The sequence below is a fragment of the Emiliania huxleyi genome (assembly GCF_000372725.1).
Source record: "Emiliania huxleyi CCMP1516 unplaced genomic scaffold EMIHUscaffold_483, whole genome shotgun sequence".
NCBI lineage: Eukaryota > Haptophyta > Isochrysidales > Noelaerhabdaceae > Emiliania > Emiliania huxleyi.
Genome location: NW_005198367.1, coordinates 10889 through 28400, shown reverse-complemented (window position 1 = coordinate 28400; position 17512 = coordinate 10889). Strand labels below are relative to the sequence as shown.

Below are 17512 nucleotides of genomic sequence, written 5' to 3'. Positions count from 1 at the left end.
GCTCAGACCCGCGTACGCGGGTCCTTTTCGGCGGGAGCTTTCGGCGGGAGAGTCGTCGGTGTAGCAGCAACACCTGTGGCCGAGCGGTCCGCGCGCCGTCCGCGATACTTCCGCAGACTGGCTCGGAGAGAGCACGCGGTTCGTATGGCCCTCCCCGGCAAAGGAGGAGGCCAGGCCGGTGCTCAAGTCCCAGGTGCGCACCTGGTGGGGGCAAGAGGAAGAGGTGAGGAGTGCCGTGAAGGGACCGGAGCGGGGACGGCAGCTGCAGCTGTCTGGGTCGAGGGAGAGGCGAGGAGGAGGGGAGGGGAGGAGGAGGGGAGAGGAGGGGAGGACAGGGTGGAGGCGAGGAGGAGAGAGAGGAGAGAGGAGAGAGAGGAGAGAGAGGAGAGAGAGGAGAGAGAGGAGAGAGAGGAGAGAGAGGAGGCGGGGAGAGAGAGGAGGCGGGGAGAGAGAGGAGGGGGGCGGAGAGAGAGGAGAGAGAGGAGAGAGAGGAGGCGGGGAGAGAGAGGAGGGGGGCGGAGAGAGAGGAGAGAGAGGAGAGAGAGGAGGCGAGGAGAGAGAGGAGGCGGGGAGAGAGAGGAGGGGGGCGGAGAGAGGGGAAAGAGAGGGGGGAAGAGAGGACAGAGAGAGGGGGGAGAGGGGGCGGTCCGAGCTGCGCGCCACGCCCCAGAGCTTGCTGCCCGACCCCTCGCCCCAAGTCGCAAACGAGCCCGAGATCAGCCGGTCCTTGGCCCACAGCAGCGCCGACACCGACTGGTTGTGCCCCACCTGCGGGGTTCGGGTACCGTGGGGGTAGGGGAGGGTGGCCTCGGGTACCCTGGGGAAGGGGAGGGTGGGTTCGGGTACCATGGGGGGTAGGGGAGGGTGGGTTCGGGTACCATGGGGGGTAGGGGAGGGTGTGCGACCACCTGCGTCGCCGTGACGGCGCCGCTCTCCGGGTCGATGATGGAGAGGTCGCTGCCGAGAGAGTACGAGACGACCCCCGCCGTCGCCCACACGCATCCCACCTGTTTGGGGCGGCGAGACAGTCACCCGTTCGCCCGCGCACAGCTCGCACATTCGGCTGGCCAGCACTGAAACCACACTGCTTCAGTCGTGGCTAGACTAGTCATCACGCCTCGGCTGCGTGAGCAATCCTCGCCCCGCACCCCCCCCCCGTTCAGCTGGTTAGGTGCACATCAACAGACAGCCTCAAGTCTGCGGTTCCGGCCATAGCGGCGGCAGCTCCTCTCGCGCGGTCAACCGACGCCTGCATGTCTCCCCACATCTCCCCACATCTCCCCACATCTCCCCATATCTCCCCATCTCTCCCCATCTCTCAACCGACACCTGCATGTCCCCCGCGTCCGGCTTCGCGCCGGCGCAGAGCTTGACCTCTTTCATCGTGGCCAGGCCGTCGTCGAGGATCTTGACGCTCTTGTCGCCCGAGGCGGTGGCGATGCACTTGCCGTCGGGCGACCACTCCGCCGCGTAGATGGTCCCCGCGTGCACCTTCGTGGGAACAGCGTCTCTTCACACCTCTAGCTGTGAACAGCCGCGTAGATGGTCCCCGCGTGCACCTTCGTGGGAACAGCGTCTCTTCACACCTCTAGCTCTGAACAGCCGCGTAGATGGTCCCCGCGCGCACCTTCGCCGCCTTGAGCGGCGCGCCGTCCTTGCCGTCGAAGAGTGCGACGGTCATGTCGTTGGACGCGGAGAGGACCTTCGAGTCGTCCGGCGAGTACCGCACCTATGGGGAGATGCGGGGAGATATGGGGAGATACGGGGAGATATGGGGAGATATGGGGAGGCATGGGGAGATATGCGCAGATGTGGGGAGATGTGGGGAGATATGGGGAGATATGGGGAGATATAGGGAGATATGGGGAGATATGGGGAGATATGCGCAGATGTGGGCAGATATGGGGAGATATAGGGAGATATAGGGAGATATGGGGAGAGATGGGGAGAGAGTCGTCTTGCGAGTAGCGCGCCGTGTTCGCAAAGTTGGAGTGCGTGGTGAGGTCGCCCTCCTTGCTCGCCAGCATCGGCCTCTCCTTGGACGCCTGTTCACAGGCTGGGTGGGGCCCGTGAAGAGCGGCGGACACAGCTCGCGGCGCTTCGATTTCTTTTTTCGGACGCCTTGAAGGGCGGGCCCTCGTAGAAGCGCACCTGGTCCACCAGCCGTTGGCGAACAATGCCCCAACGTGAACCCTCGAGGAGCGGCCGAGTGTCGTGTGTTGTGCGTGTGTGTGTGTGTGTGTGTGTGTGTGTGTGTGTGTGTGTGTGTGTGTGTGTGTGTGTGTGTGTGTGTGTGTGTGTGTGTGTGTGTGTATGCGTGGTGTGTGTGTGTGTGTGAGAGAGAGAGCTCATGTGACTACACCCCCCCCCCCCCCCCACCCTCACAGGGGCATAGGCCTCTTGAAAGCGCCCACACTAACACGACTGGTGGCTCTCTCTCTGCGGAGACGCGCCCTCTTGTCCTCTCCGGCGGTCGCAATCCGAAAGGGCCTCCACTGGCGGAAGGCCCCCGCGTTCACCTGATGCAAGGGCCCCCGGGTCGCGTGTGGCAAACTGGAGACGGCTGCCCAAAGGGCCACCCCCCTCGAGCCGTCTTCGTGTGCCTCTGGGGAGATTGGGGGAGATTTGGGGAGATATGGGGAGATCACCGCCCTCGAGCCTTCTTCGTGTGCCTCTGGGGAGATTTGGGGAGATTTGGGGAGATTTGGGGAGATCACCGCCCTCGAGCCTTCTTCGTGTGCCTCTGGGGAGATTTGGGGAGATTTGGGGAGATTTGGGGAGATCACCGCCCTCGAGCCTTCTTCGTGTGCGAGATATGGGGAGATCACCGCCCTCGAACCTTCTTCGTGTGCCTCTGGGGAGATTTGGGGAGATTCGGGGAGATATGGGGAGATCACCGCCCTCGAGCCTTCTTCGTGTGCCTCTGGGGAGATTTGGGGAGATTCGGGGAGATATGGGGAGATCACCGCCCTCGAGCCTTCTTCGTGTGCCTCTGGGGAGATTTGGGGAGATTCGGGGAGATATGGGGAGATCACCGCCCTCGAACCTTCTTCGTGTGCCTATGGGGAGATTTGGGGAGATTTGGGGAGATATGGGGAGATCACCGCCCTCGAACCTTCTTCGTGTGCCCGCTCATGTCGCCGACAGAGTTGCCACTGTCCCACATGATGACCTGAGATATGGGGAGATATGGGGAGATATGGGGAGATATGGGGAGATATGGGGAGATATGGGGGTCCCACATGATGCCCACAGGTACCTCTGTGAAGAGGCGCCTGCGTGCGTACGAGCTCAATAGCTAGAGAGCTCGCACTAGAGGCCGTCCTCGCATTCGCCTTCCTCGGACCCAGCGTTGACTTCTGACTGCCGCTGCTGTCTCTCCCTTCTCGACTGTCTGTGCTTGTGCGTCGTGGGTCCCGGGTTGTGTTTGTCTGTGACGAGGCGCTGCTCCCTCCGCCGGGCCGCCGCTGTCCGCCACAGCCATCCGGCGTCGGTCTCTACTCAGCCGTCTGCCGTCGTCTGTGCCACCGATGTGGAGTGTGCCAGAGTCCTGTCGCCCCGGCGTGCTGCGGCAGCGTGCCCCCGCCAGAACTACACCGCGGTGGCCTTGGCCGGAGGCTGCCCCTGATATGTCTAGGAAGTGTCTAGGAAGTGTCTAGGAAGTGTCTAGGAAGTGTCTGGGAAGTGTCTGGGAAGTGTCTGGCCTTGGCCGGGGGCTGCCCCTCGCCAACCACGGCCAGCCGGTTGCTTTCGCCGTTCCACGCCAGGTCGAGCACCTTCCCGCCGAGCATGTAGTACGGCTCCTCTTTCTTCATCCTTTGATCCGGGTGGTCGCAGGCCCAGATGCGAACCACCCCGCGCTCGTCGCCTGCAGTGTGAGGGCACCGTGGGAGGGCTGATACAGCTGACGGGCGTGAAGCGTTTGATGCAGCCGACACTGGATGCAGCCTACCCTTGCACCGTCGGAACTGTGGCGTGTCGGCATTTAAATCTGTTACCGGTGGCCATCCAGCAGCCGTTTGGCGCCATCGCCACCGCCGTCACCGTACACGTGTGCTGCGTGTACAGCTGCACCTGGGAACGCGGCAGGGCGATGCCGAGTCAGCAGGCGCAGTGGCGGCGAGAAGGCCTCTGGTGAAGAGCAGAGCCAGGCCGACCGCCAGAATCGCGACGTGAGCAGCAGCGTAGTATCTTCTCTCGTGGCCGGAGGACCGGCGGCCGCGAGGCGCGCGTGCGTCTCGGATTCGGCCCGCGCCTGGATGGGCTGGCCGCCGGTCGGAACGATGTCGCGGATGACGACGGTGCGCTCGCGGGCGTAGATGAGGAGGTTGCGCTTGGCATCCGTCTTGAGCGGCGTCCCTGCGCCGCGCTGCGTCAGCGGGAAGCACGCCAGGGTCTGCTTGAGCGACATGATTTGGCTGAGCGGCGGCGGCGGCTTGCTCGAAGAAAAGAATTTTCCGCGCAAGCCGGTGAGGAAAAGAAAAATCGCTGCAAATAATGAGGAGGAAAGAAGTTATGGAACGGTGGTCTTCTTCCAGCTCTCGCACCTTGGCTGTGGACTTGGTGTGCCTGTGGTGTGCGTGAGAATTAGTGTTCGGCCCTGTGCGTTGTACAGCACGGTTCCAAGGGCCGACACGCACGAAGTTCGCTCCCGGGGCCCACTGCCCGGGATCCCACCCCGTCGCCAGGGTGCAGGAACCGCGGCACGGGCCAGGGCACGGCCAGGCCGAGATGCCACGGCCCACGCCGAGCGGCTAAAGCGCCGTAGGCGACCGCCGACCAGCCGATCAAGACGAACGCGCGGCTGCGGCGGCGGCGTCCCGTTCGCTCCTCTTAGTTGAGCATAAAATAACACACACAGCACGCGAATATACACACGGACCCGCAACACCGGCGCTCAGTCCACCATGGCGTGCCTCACGGCAACGGAACGGGGGATCAGGCTCCTCGAGCAGAGCGGCGAGGCATTCCTCGGAGGGCGCAGTAGCGCGCTGGGCGGCGCGTCGGCGCTCGGCGGCGCGTCGGCGCTCGGCAGCGTCTGGTCGTGAGGCGGAGGGCCCCATTGTATGCGGAAAGCCTCGGTGCCAATTGCGCTCGATGGACTCGGCCGAGGCAGCTCCTGCGGCCGCGGCACCGGCGCCGGCATTCGCGCGGAGCCGAAGGCCTCAGCCTGAGTGCGCTTCGCCATGCCCGCGCAATGGGCGCAAGCGCAAGCGCCGCAAAACGGGCTGAAGTCAGAATTGGCACGGCGAAGGCCAGCGCGAAAGAAAAAAATCGCACGCATTCACACGCCCCAAGGAAAAGAGCCACGTACGCTGAAAAGTTGTTTAAAATGGGAAGTTCGTAAGAGCTACATACACTGAAGATTCCCCTAGCCTATCATCCGATTCGGCGGCCAAACTTTTGGGGGGATGCGACTAGTACACGGACGCAGAGGGGAAGTGCCATGTGGAAGCGTTGCTCTTCGAGGAGTTCGGCGCAATGAGCGCGGGGGTGGAGGAGCTGCTGATGCGGGTGGCTGAGGTGGCGGGCCGGAAGCTCACGTGGTGGCAGTACGACCAGACGTCGTGGTCGGCGCGCGAATGGATGCCGTTTGCGCTGCAGCGACTGTCGGTGCAGCTCTGGGTGGCGCTCGCGGACGAGGCACAGCGCGCCATTGGTGCGGCGTCGCGCGACCGCGAGGGACCGCGGGGGAATGCTAGTGGGATGGGGGGCTCTGAGGGGAAGGGAGCGGGGGGCGCCCAGTAGGGCGCCGGCACCCCAGCGTAGAGGGCGTCGTGTAGCCCTCCTTTTGGTATAACAAAAACGGTACACAAGTCTCGCGCAGCCGCAGCAGCTGCTCGTTCCTCGCGTCGTCGACGTACAGCCGTTCAAACGCACCTTTGCTGGTGGCACTAGGGCCGCCGACGACCCGGTCGGACCGTGGAGGATGTCTCCAGTCTCGCGACGCGCCGACGCGAATCTCACGTACCCGGCGTGTCGCTCGACGTCGACCCTCTGGCAGGGATGCAGCTCCAGCTGCACGTGCGGGTTGGGCGCCAACATCACCGGATACGGCGGCACGACTGCAAACAGTCTGCATCACCTTGCCGCGCTGGAGCGATCAGCCACGCACGGCTGCGGACGGAGAGGCTGCGCGAGCGTCGCTGATCTGGTGCGCGGCGCGCGCCTCGCGACCGATCCGCATGCGCAGCGCTGCGCGCTCGTTTTCGTCGGCGACTCGCTCAGTTTGCAGGTGTACGACGCCGCCGCGTGCAGTTTGCAGGCAGGCGGCGCCGAGGAGCATCGCCCGCTGCGCGACTCATTCAGCGCGCTGCGCTACCTGAGCACCCACCCACGCCTCGCAAATGTCACCGAGTATTACTCGGCGCCGGAAAATTGGCCTCAGTGGCGGCAGCACACCGGCCATCCCTTCCGCAATATCCTCGGCGAAACGCATGAGCGTTACCTGCGCTTGCCTCGCGACGACGGCGGCGGCGACGTCGAGATCCACATGATGCTCCTGTGGCGATGGGCGTCGTCCAAGGTGGGGCCAGGCGGCGCGCTCGCCGCGCCGCCAGGCGTGCCCACTCTCTACGAGGAGCTGAGGCAGAGGCTGCCGCGCTGCACGCTGACCCTCTGCAATGAAGGGCTGCACGCGGGCGTCGATTCGCCGAGCCACTACCGATCCTCCGTCGCCGAGGCCCTCGACGTCTTCGAGCGCGTCGCTTCCGGCCGACGATCCGGCCCACACGCGAAGGCCGTGGATGACCTTCGCCGGCCGACGACCTTCGCGTGGGAGACGGTCGCTCAGCACTTCGACACACCCGGCGGCGACGGGGAGTTCGAGCACCGCAAGAGGCGCGAGCACGGGGCGGCGAATTACTCGACGGCGATGTACTACCTGACGGGCGAGTGGCGACGTCCGCAGGCCGAGTGCGTCGACACGCCGACGCCGCGCGTCGACTGGCGCGACGAGATCATGGCCGAGGGGGTGGAAACGCGCCCGGGCGTGCGGCTGCTGCCCTTTCACAACGCGAGCCAGGCGTGGGGGCGGCTGCTGCACACGTCGGCGGGCGACTGCACGCACGCGCGGTGCTTCACGCCATTCTTCTTCGCGCCGCTGTGGGAGGCGGCGGCGCGAGCTCTAGCTTAGCTTTACGAGTAGGAATTTTTGAGAATTCGGGGTCCCGCGGGAAGCCGGGTGCGGACCGCGGCCGCGGCCGCCGCCGCGCTGACGAGTGGCCGACTGACTGAGTCAGTCAGTCAGGCCGCCGCGGAAGGCCGCGATGCAAGCGATGGACCTCGAAGTGGGCCTCGCCACGTTGACCGCGATCGTCGGCGCCGTAGACCGCTCCATCCTCCTGCCGCTCCTAAGACAGGCGAAGGGCGACGTGGCGCGCGCTCTGAACGCCTTCTACGACGCGGGCTCAGCCGCTGCCGCTCCTCAGCCTGTTGCGCGGCCGCCATCAGCGTACGCGGCCGTCTTCCGCCCGAGCAACGCTGGCGCTGGCGCCGCTGCCTCCGCGAGCAGCGCGGGCGCCGCTGCCTCCGCGACCGTCTCGGCAGCGGGGCCCATGATGGCGACGGCGGCAACGTAGGCGAGACGGCGGCGAGGGGGTGGCGACGGTAGGCAGTGAAATGGTGATTTTGGTTTGGCAACCCAGCCACCGAATCCAACCCTTTTCCTGGCTCACAAGCTGAAGATGTTCACGGGCCCCCAGTCTCCCGCATGGGGAGCCCCGGGTACTCTTTAGCTGTACTCGTCTAGGCAGGGGTTGCACCGAATCAACGCACTAGGAGGTTGGCAATAGACATAGAAAACACATTTGAGGGGCGAAATAGTCGAAGGGCTTGCCCTCGTTGGGTGCTGGAACGGTTTTGACACCAAAAATGTGAAACGTGTCAAAATGGCCAGTTTTCGGAGGTCAGCATCGATCCAATTCGTTTTGAGTGGAAGCGGCTCCCAGAAAGAAAAAACGTTGTTGAGCCAGGACTCAACATACTCGGGCTGTTGCCGTCCCAAACTGGAGCAGGCGCACATCGCTTCCAGGGAGGGGGGCGCACTTCTGCTCACACCACATGCTAGGGGCGGGGTCCGACCCCCCCCACAGAGGCTTCACCACATGCTGGTGGTGGGTCCCGCCCCCCCCAGCACCTTCACCACATGCTGGGGGGGGGGGGGGGTCGTGGCCGAGGACCCCCCCAGAGACTCGTGGTCAGACCCTCCGGGCCCTTGATTTTACGCATTACGCCTCATTTCGCAGCATTTTCGAGGATAAAATCATCCTTGGAGCTACATGAGCCTTGAGACTGGTCAGATTCTCCAAGATATTGGACTTTCAGCCACGATTTTACAACTTTGGGGGCAAAAATTGGCTCTTTGGCGACAATTCCTAGCCCACGAACTGCTGGGGGGTGCCCACCACATGCTGGGGGGGGGGGTCCGACCCCCCCAGAGGCTTCACCACATGCTGGGGGGGGGTCCCGACCCCCCCAGAGGCTTCACCACATGCTAGGGGGGGGGTGGGGCGTGAGCAGAAGTGCGCCCCCCTCCCTGGAAGCGATGTGCGCCTGCTCCTGTCACTCCCCTTTCTCCCGGCCGAGGTGGGGCGCGCGCGGGGGCGGCGGGTGTGCGGGATGTCTGTGGGCCCGAGAGCGATATGCCATGTCCGCCTTGCGTTTGTTTCATCGAAGGCTAAGCTCAAGAAAAAAACTTGGACACACACACACACACTTAAAACGCCGTCGAGGTATAGAGCTCTATGCAGATACCTAGGAAATGCAAGGAATTAAGCTACATCACCTCGTCGAAGGCAGCGTCGCTAGCACTGGGCACAACGTCAGCAGCGTGATAGTTACGATAATATTGACTGCAAGCCCGCGGCCGACCGACCCGAACACTGAGATGCTCCAGGAGGCGCTGACGTCAACGCGTCGTGTGCTCTACCCTCGTAACTCTCCGCAAGCAACACTGCACGTGCTTTTTGATGGAGTCAAGAATGGTACAGCCGAGGCCGTCGCTGCTGCGTACCGCGCCAAGCGATCATGGGCCGACATACACGTCCCTGCCACCTTTGGCGGGAGCGTCGTTCATAGCGAGTCGTGGCTGCACAAGCGCGGTCTGCTGGCTTTCTTCCTCAACCACCAGGCGCATGCTCGGCGGGCGACGCCGCTGCTCTTCGTGCTCGAGGAGGACTCAGGGGTGATGGCGCCGATCAGCGTTAGCATCGTGCACCGCGCATTGCTTGTGTGGGCAAGGCCACATGCTCCCCAGCCGCCGTGTGCGTCCGCCGCCGTGCAAGCTCAGCAGCAGCGCGTCGAGCATGTGCGGCTGAACTGGTACGACGACTGCGTCGTGCCGCGCGGGAGTAACGACACGTTCATGACACGAGCTGTGCCCGGCAACAGCGTACAGCGTATGCACGTGTTCGACTACCCGTGCACGCGGCACAGATGCAGCTCGCTCCTCCACCGCACCTTTTTCTGGTCCGATCGGCCGCACTGGGCCACGTGGGGGCACTACTTGCGCGTGCTCGCTCGCACCGCGCACAGCGGCAAGGGCACACTCGAGACGCTACTCGAGCGAGAATCGGGTGGGTTCGCTGCCTCTTCACCAGGGGCGGAGTGTCGCAGCTCCGGCTGCTGGGTGTACGGTGCGAGGGGAGAGATGCGGCGTGACCTGCACCTGTCCACGAGCCGCTCGTATAATCGAGACGTATGACGCAGAGGCTGCTGGCTGGCCGTCTTCACGTCCCAAGTACGCCGGCGCCGGCCACTCCAAGCTCAAGCAAGACCACCGCACTTACCCGCGCCACACGTCGATCGACCACCGCGCACCGGACCACCACACGTTACACGATGGGAGACGGTGTTTGGGCTGGGTCCTAAAAAAGGTTCCTCTGCGTGAGCCGCACGGCGCCTATATCGCCCTCCAAGGCTCCTCCGTCTCCGCCCGCCCGTCGGAGATATCCGGCATGGGTCGAGCCCGAACCAAGGCGCAAGGGGAAGCGGAAGTACACGTTCGTCACAGACGACGTCCTTGCAGAGCACCAGGCGAAGCACACCGCCGCGCGGGAGACGTTTGTGGAGAAGACCAACATCGCACTGTGTGCTCTAAGTGGCTGAAAACATAATCAATTGTTTTTTGAGCCCCTGCGCCCTCGGGACGCGCACCGCGCTACTGCTCCCGCGCCAGGGGTGTAAGGGAACACACTAGGGCACACCAGGGCCGGTCTAGCCAGCCCTATCCCGCCCACAGCCTTCGAAAACGCACAAAAGTCGCACACCGCCGGAGCCGCGGCGAATCGCTAACGCAAAGTTGCGCCGAGATTGTCGCCTCCTCGCGCGGCAGCGTGTACGGCTCACCGCAAAGGTGTACGGCAACTTTGCGGTTGAGCCTTCTCGGACTATCTCGGCGCATCTCGGACAATCTCGGCGCATCTCGGACAATCTCGGCGCATCTCGGCGCATCTCGAGCAGGCGCTCGTCTTCTTCCGCGACGTGACCACCTTCCGCACCCTGCTCGCGGTGCTGGTGGGCCAGACGGCGACCATGGCGCCGCTGCTGCCGCGCGTGGTCGCCGAGCTGGTCGAGAGCATGTGAAAACAGCGCCACGCGGGTAGAATCCCGTGCCCAGGCGAGGTAGGTACTAAAGGGTGTCCCTGTGTTAGTTAGTGCCAGAGCGAGTCATTTGGTCTAAATGGGTAATGGGAGCAAAAAAGAATTTCACAGCAGACTGGAAAAAAGAAAACTCTGACGCGACTCGGAAAAGACACGGCACTCCAATCGACAACGTGAAGCCCCTTGCGGTCCTCCGTTCAGAGCCTTGCGCCGTGTGTAGATGTTCTTTCTGCCACTGCTGCTGTCGCTATCGCCACCACCGCCGACGCTTGCACCTCCGCCTCCGTCCCCGCCGCCGCCGCCGCCGCCGCCATCACCTCCTGCCCATCGTTTGGAACGTTCTCAGGGTCGCGGGCAGCGCTTACTTTCACGTGATCGCGCGCTGGCACGCAGCGCTTCTTTCGTGCCGCCAGAGCGAGATCAAGTACCTCACCGCGCCGAAGGGCGCCGCCTCTCCAAGGGCAACGGCCAGAGTGCGAATGCGCAAACGCACTTTTGGCCAATCGCTCGGCGGGGCCGGTTTAGTTTAAGATCCTCCACGTCGCTTCGACACGGTGAGCACGGAGTAGCCACAACTTTCGTCAGAGGCTGCGCAGGCCGTTCCGGAACATGTGACAGCAGTATGGCTGTGAACGTTCCTGCACAGCCACTCGCAGGAGTCGCTTAGGCGGCTCCCGTGGTGTACCTGCGTTAGTGCCAGTGCGCGCCAGTCCCGTGCCCAGTGTCGTGCGAGGGAGTTTTGTAAAATTCTTTTCTGCAAAGAAAGAAAGACAGAAAAGGGACAACCCAAGGGAGGAATGGGAGGACGGCACGCCGCCACCACACAGGGATTTTAAGGAGGGGGGTGTGGTGCGCTAGCCGTCGCCCACCCTTGGGCGTCCGCCTCTTCCTATCTCTCTTCGCAGTCTCTCGCCGACTCTCGCTGCAACATTGATTTGAGTGTTGTTTTCTTTAAAACTTCAGTAAAATTCTTTCTGCCGGCCGCGCGAGCGGCGTCTGCTGGACAGGTCCGCCCAGATGCCGCCGAAAGCATCAGCCCTGATGGCCTGCGCATCGGACGCGAGTCCGATCGCCTACTACTACTGCGAGGTCGGCGTGCGCGAGCGCCTCGCGCTCTCGCGCACGAGCCGGCCGGAGGAGCGCACGGAGGGCTCCTTCCTGCTGCAGGCCCGGTTCGAGCCGTCGGTGCTGCGGCGCCTGCCTTTGGAGGAGCGGCCTGGCGTCCGCTTCGCGCCCGAGGTGGCCATGTTCTGCTTCCCGCACGGCGTGCGCCTCGTGAACGCCTCCGTCGCCGCCGCCAACGCCATCCCGAAAGTCACGTCCTTTGTGCTGACCGCGTCGGATAAGTCGCGGATGTACGGCGCGTGCATCGTGTGGTACGAGCCGCTGCCCGACGGGGTGGTGCAGGCGTGCGTTGACGAGGTGATGCCCGAGTGCGACGGCGTCGAGCGGGCCGCGGAGAGGGCGCTGGCCGGAGAGCTGCACGCGCCAGAGGCCATCTGCTTGCTCTCGTCTGCTCCAATCTTTGAGGCGCTCAACAGCTGCTGCCGGCAGCTCTTTCGAATGCGGCTCTCTGGCGGCGACCCCGCGTCGACAGAGTACATGCTGACGGAGGCGTCGCTGCGCCCGCTGCTCACCACGCCGCTGCCAGACTACGGCGGGCGAGTCGACGTCCCGCTGGGGAACGTCTCCATCCACGTCGTCATCCCTCCGGCGAACGAGCTGCCTCACACGATGGCCGGTCGCGACTTTCTGCTGCTGTTCGAGTGCCTCGACGTCTCCTCGGTGATCGTTCTGTGGGCGCTGCTGCTGGCGGAGCAAAAGGTGCTGCTCCAGGCCGACCGCGCGGAGACGCTCTCGCTGCTCGAGGCTGTGAACGGCGTCTCTTCACAGCGAGGCGTGTGAACAGGCCCGGCAGACGCACGTGCTGACGATGGCGGCGGAGTCGCTCTGCGCTCTCCTCTTCCCGTTCTCGTGGCAGCACGTCTACATCCCGATCCTCCCCGCGTCGCTGCTCGACATTCTGCAGGCGCCGGCGCCGGTGCCTGCCTCAACTCTCGGGAGGCTGAAGGCGAAGCGTACTCTCTCTTCTTCTGCAGGCGCCGGTGCCCTTCTCTGGTCATGCCTCTCCCTGAGAACGCACACAACAGCCTCGTGTGCAATGCCCCCTGTGTTCCGCGAGTGCGTGTGCCCCGTCGTCCGTGCTAGGGACGTGTGTAACACTGACTGACTCACTGTACTCATCAGCAGCGTGTGTGTGTGCGTGTGGGACCGTCGTCCATTGCTAGGACGTGTGTAGCACTGACTGGCTCACTGCAGGCGCCGGTGCCCTTTCTGATCGGAATCGACGAAGAGGTGCTGGGCATGGCGGAGCAGGGGGGGCTGGTGCCGGACGACGTCGTGCAGGTCGACCTCTCTAACTATTGATGATTAGTCCTCAGTTATCAAGTATTCATTATCAATGACGACGGCGTGCAGGTCGACCTCGACGCCAGCTCTGAACTACCGATGATTAGCTATTAGTCATTAGTTATTGTGAACGGAGGGTGTCGTGCAGGTCGACCTCGACGCCAGCTCTGAACTACCGATGATTAGCTATTAGTCATTAGTTACTGTGAACGACGGGTGTCGTGCAGGTCGACCTCGACGCCAGCTCTGAACTACCGATGATTAGCTATTAGTCATTAGTTACTGTGAACGACGGGTGTCGTGCAGGTCGACCTCGACGCCAGCTCGATAGTCTGCGACCCTGACGTTGCACGCGCCATCCGGCTGCCGCAGAAGCAGTACCACAAGCTGTACAAGGCCCTCGCGCCCTTTTGCCGCGCGAGCGGCCGCCAGTCGCAGGACACGGAGGGCGGCGCCGAGGGCGGCGACGGAGGGAGCGTGCGGGGCAGCAGCGGCGGCGGGGGCGGCGGGGGAGGAGGGGGGGGAGGGGGAGGCGGCGGCAGTGGCCGTGGGCGACGCATGGCCACCGCTTTCTCCATGGCGCCGCCTCCGGACATGGCACTCGAGACTCCGGCCGGATCGCTGGCGGAGATGAGCGAGGGTGAGGTTGCCGCCGCGGTCAGCCGCATCAAGGCCGGCTTCCTCCGCTTCTTTGTCTCGATGATGGTCCGCTACCAGGAGCCTGCTACCCGTGCCCTCGCCATCTCTCCCCATCTCTCCCCATCTCTCCCCCTCATCTCGCCACCAGGAGCTCCTCATCGTGCCGTCCTCCACCATCAAGCAGCCCGCGGCCGTCGACTTCTTCGACGAGCGCCGCTGGCGGGCCTTAGAAGCGGACTCTGTCCCCGTATCTCCCCCTGTATCTCCCCATATATCTCCCCATGTATCTCCCCGTATCTGGCAGCACGGACGGGCCGGGGACCCTAGAAGCGGAAGACGGGTTCTTCTATCCCAACTAGCGCTCGAGGGGACGCGTACTCAGCTCTATTCAGCGACGAGCACACTGCACAACACCGTCTTCCCGCCAGCATATCATGAGCTTGAGTGCTCACCACCGTAGGATCGCACAGTTCGGCAGCTAATTAGCTACCAATTAACTCATCATTAACTAATTACCTACTAATTACCTACTAATTACCTACTAATTACCTAATTACCTACTAATTACTAATTAATCGTAGGATCGCACGGTTCGGCAGCGATTCGCGCGAGTGGCTCGAGATGTTCTGCCGCTCGCAGGTCGTCACCGATATCTCCCCCACATCTCCCCCACATCTCCCCCACATCTCCCCCACATCTCCCCCACATCTCCTCCACATCTCTTCCACATCTCCCCCACATCTCCCGCTCGCAGACGTTTACGCAGTGGCTGGAGGCGCGGCTGGCGCCGTCCGCGGAGCCCGAGCTCGAGATTGTCTTCTTTAACGAGCAGATCGACGCGAAGATCATGCGCTCCACGAAGGGCCGCCTCCTCGCCAAGCACACGACGCCGCTCCTGTCGACGGGGGTGATGCCGAGCGGCGGATATGGCGGCAGCCTCGTGCCGCCGCAGGTGTGTGCGCGCTGTTGACCATGCTGACAGCCCATACCACCACTGCCATTGCGCATATTGATGCAGCCTCGTGCCGCCGCAGGTGCGAACCGTCTACAACGCCTCGATGATCGCGGCGAGGCCGGTGCAGGCGCAGCAGCAGGTTGCCCTCCTCCTCGTCCTCGCGTCGGGCGTGGCGCAGCGCGAGCCTGCAGAGGCTAACCCGGACCCTCACCCTCACCCTCACCCGAACCCTAATAACCCTAACCCTAACCCCAACCCCAACCCTAACCCTGACCCGGACCCGAACCCGAACCCTAACCCTAAACCCTAACCCTAACCCGAACCCGAACCCGAACCCGAACCCGAACCCGAACCCTGACCCTAACCCTAACCCGAACCCTAAACCCTAACCCTAACCCCTAAACCCTAACCCTAAACCCTAAACCCTAACCCTAACCCTAGGCGGCCGACTTCGCCGCGCGACTCACGCAGGAGTTCTCCCGCCAGCTGCTCTGGAGCCGCGTCAACGTCGCCGCCGCCTTGCGCGTGCATGTCTGTGCGTGGCCGTCGGAGGGCGCGGAGCAGCTGGCGCCCTTTGCGGCGTACGGGCTCGACAATCTCGCGGCGCGCGAGACTGTGTGCTCGGCTTTCGCCTCCTCCCATGCTCACCCGCGGGTTGATTCACTTCTCGTAGGCTCGCGAGGCAATGTTCGACCTCACCCGCTTTGCTGCCGAGGCGGGAGGCGACGGTGGAGGAGGCGGCGGCGGAGGCGGAGGCGACGGAGGCGGAGGCGGAGGCGGAGGCGGAGGCGGCGGCGGAGGCGGAGGCGGCGGCGGCGGAGGGAGCGGCTGTGGAGAGGGCGGTGGCGGCGAGGAGGGTTGCGGGGATGGCGGCGGCGGAACCGGCGGCGGCAGCTATCATCGGCGGCTGAGCGGCGCTGTGCGGGACGCGCTGCGCGCGTTCGCCGGCGAGGACGGCTCGGGCGGCGAGTTGCCGCTCTGTGTCGTGGCGCAAGGCTTCGCTTCGGTCTTTGTTCTCGACTACTTTGCGCGCGCCCAGGCGGCGGCGGAGGAGGAGGAGGCGGCGGCGAGGACGGACATGGCATTGAGTCGCATCTCGAGCGGCGCCGGCGGCGCTGCCTGCGCGCAGACGGAGGCGGAGGCGATGGCGGGGGTGGGGGCGGAGGCGGGGGGGCAAGGGGCGGCGGCGGCGGGCGCGGGCGCGGGCGCGGGCGCGGCGGGTAGCGCGGCGGCGGGCACGACGCCGCTCGAGCGCGGGGAGACGCTCTCCTACTTGTGCACTTTGGGCTCCCCACTGCCTCTACTCGCGGCGGCGGGGGGGAGTGTGCCGGGACTGAACCAGCTGGAGGTGCCGACAGCGGCCATGCAGCGGAAGCATCCGCACCTGCGCGGCGGATGGGCGAACTTCCACCCAAAGGGCGACCCGCTCAGCTTGCCGCTCGCGCCGTGTTGCCCCGCCATCGCGCAGGAGCACGCCTTGACTGTCCGGCCGCGGCGCGACCAGCCGTTGCCCCTCGCTTGCCTCGCGGACGTCGCCGGCGTGGTGCGGCCCGTTGCGCAGGCCGTGTCGTGGGTGTGGCAGGATACCAACCGCTGAGGCGCGGCGCCCCGAGCTAGCCTCGCCCGGTCGCCGCTGCATTCAGCACAGCAGCACACTCTCACTGTCCGTGGAGGGTGGGTGGCGCAGCGCGATCAGGTGCCTCCCGCCCACTTTCTGTCTATGTGGAATGCGTACCGATGCCCTGATGAGCTCTCGTCTCTACTTGGTGTATAAACGTGCAACGAAAATCCCATTCCTCCGTCGGCTTCCTGCTCGTGTGCCGTGTATAAAGCCGTATACACGGCATGTTTTGCGAGTATATGGGACACGATGTCTCAAATATGAGGGGTTTTGACTCCTACCGGCTCCTGACGCTATTCCTGGCAGCTCTTATGACCAGGATCAGTAGTGCTATGATACAGGGTGCCCATGCTAGCGCAGGAGCTGCCACACTCGCCCGGACCGTCCCCTTCTGGGGCCGGTTCCGCAGCCCGCGAGAGCCGACAGCGGGGCCGTGCCGCGGGTGCCTACTGCCGAGTGCCACAAACACTGCGCCGTCCCGCCATCACCTACAGGCTGTCTTGTGTGATGGTTGGGATGTCCAAACGCCACCATCTTGGCTCTTGCGACCTCAAACCCTCGAGCTGTATGGGTGGTCCTGACGTCGACAGACGCCCAATGACCACGGTGAAGCTGAGCCGGAACGCGTCGACAAGTCTCGCCTGAGCCCGTGGCGGTCGCCGGCTGGGTCGCTGTGCACGGGCCGGTACCTCAGGCGTCACCTCCGCAGCCTCAGGTCTCACACTCCATCACCTCCGCCAGGACGCTGTCGGTGGCACGCTCGGCGGCGAGTTTGTGGCAGCCCCACAGCGAGCGCGGCGTCGAGCCTAATCGGTCTGGTCGGTCGGCCGCACTCACCGGGTGCCAGGGAGTGCGGCCGACACGCGAGCGGTGCTTCCTGGCAGCGCGCGCCGGCTGTGGGGCTGCCACAAACTCAAGACACGCTTTTTTGGGACATTTTCGACGCTTTTGTCCCATATACTCGCAAAACATGCCACACACACACACACACACACACACACACACACACACACACACACACACACACACACACACACACACACACACACACACGCACACACACACACACACACACACACACACACACACACACACACACCGCTCCAGCGGCTGCGGGGCATGAGACGAGGCGACCGAGATGCCGAAGACTTTACGTCGATACCGAGATGGGGGGGGGGGGGGGGGGTCAAGAGCGGTTGCAAACTTGCCCCGTCCATATCTCATTCGCCTCGATAACGACGCCGTATTGGGCGAGCAGGGTCACACCCGCTCGCCGGCAACGGAAT

At 64.1% G+C, this 17512-nt stretch overlaps 4 protein-coding genes across 4 annotated transcripts; 2 read left to right on the top strand and 2 right to left on the bottom strand.

Moving 5' to 3' along the window:
* Nucleotides 1–716: 716 nt before the first annotated feature.
* On the bottom strand, nt 717–4418 carry EMIHUDRAFT_431018 (hypothetical protein; the record flags this gene model as incomplete). Its single annotated transcript, XM_005767590.1, has 10 exons — nt 4256–4418; nt 3999–4074; nt 3705–3868; nt 3116–3172; nt 2421–2519; nt 2122–2151; nt 1974–2045; nt 1628–1729; nt 1330–1491; nt 717–1007 (listed from the first exon to the last, which is right to left on the bottom strand). The coding sequence occupies exons 1-10, from the start codon at nt 4409–4411 to the stop codon at nt 717–719; spliced, it is 1209 nt and encodes a 402-aa protein (XP_005767647.1). The 5' UTR covers nt 4412–4418.
* Nucleotides 4419–4897: 479 nt separating this feature from the next.
* Nucleotides 4898–5284, bottom strand: EMIHUDRAFT_245936 (hypothetical protein; the record flags this gene model as incomplete). The annotated part of the gene is made up of 1 exon (XM_005767589.1): nt 4898–5284. One exon carries the CDS (start codon nt 5282–5284, stop codon nt 4898–4900), a length of 387 nt encoding a protein of 128 aa, XP_005767646.1.
* Nucleotides 5285–8887: 3603 nt separating this feature from the next.
* Nucleotides 8888–9703, top strand: EMIHUDRAFT_245932 (hypothetical protein; the record flags this gene model as incomplete). Its single annotated transcript, XM_005767588.1, has 1 exon — nt 8888–9703. One exon carries the CDS (start codon nt 8888–8890, stop codon nt 9701–9703), a length of 816 nt encoding a protein of 271 aa, XP_005767645.1.
* A 1903-nt stretch (nt 9704–11606) lies between these two features.
* Nucleotides 11607–16398, top strand: EMIHUDRAFT_459348 (hypothetical protein). The gene is made up of 10 exons (XM_005767587.1): nt 11607–12426; nt 12512–12643; nt 12922–13008; nt 13618–13716; nt 13799–13891; nt 14405–14602; nt 14685–14744; nt 15077–15220; nt 15558–15693; nt 15964–16398. Exons 1-10 carry the CDS (start codon nt 11620–11622, stop codon nt 16200–16202), a joined length of 1995 nt encoding a protein of 664 aa, XP_005767644.1. The 5' UTR covers nt 11607–11619; the 3' UTR covers nt 16203–16398.
* The last annotated feature ends 1114 nt before the right edge of the window (nt 16399–17512 follow it).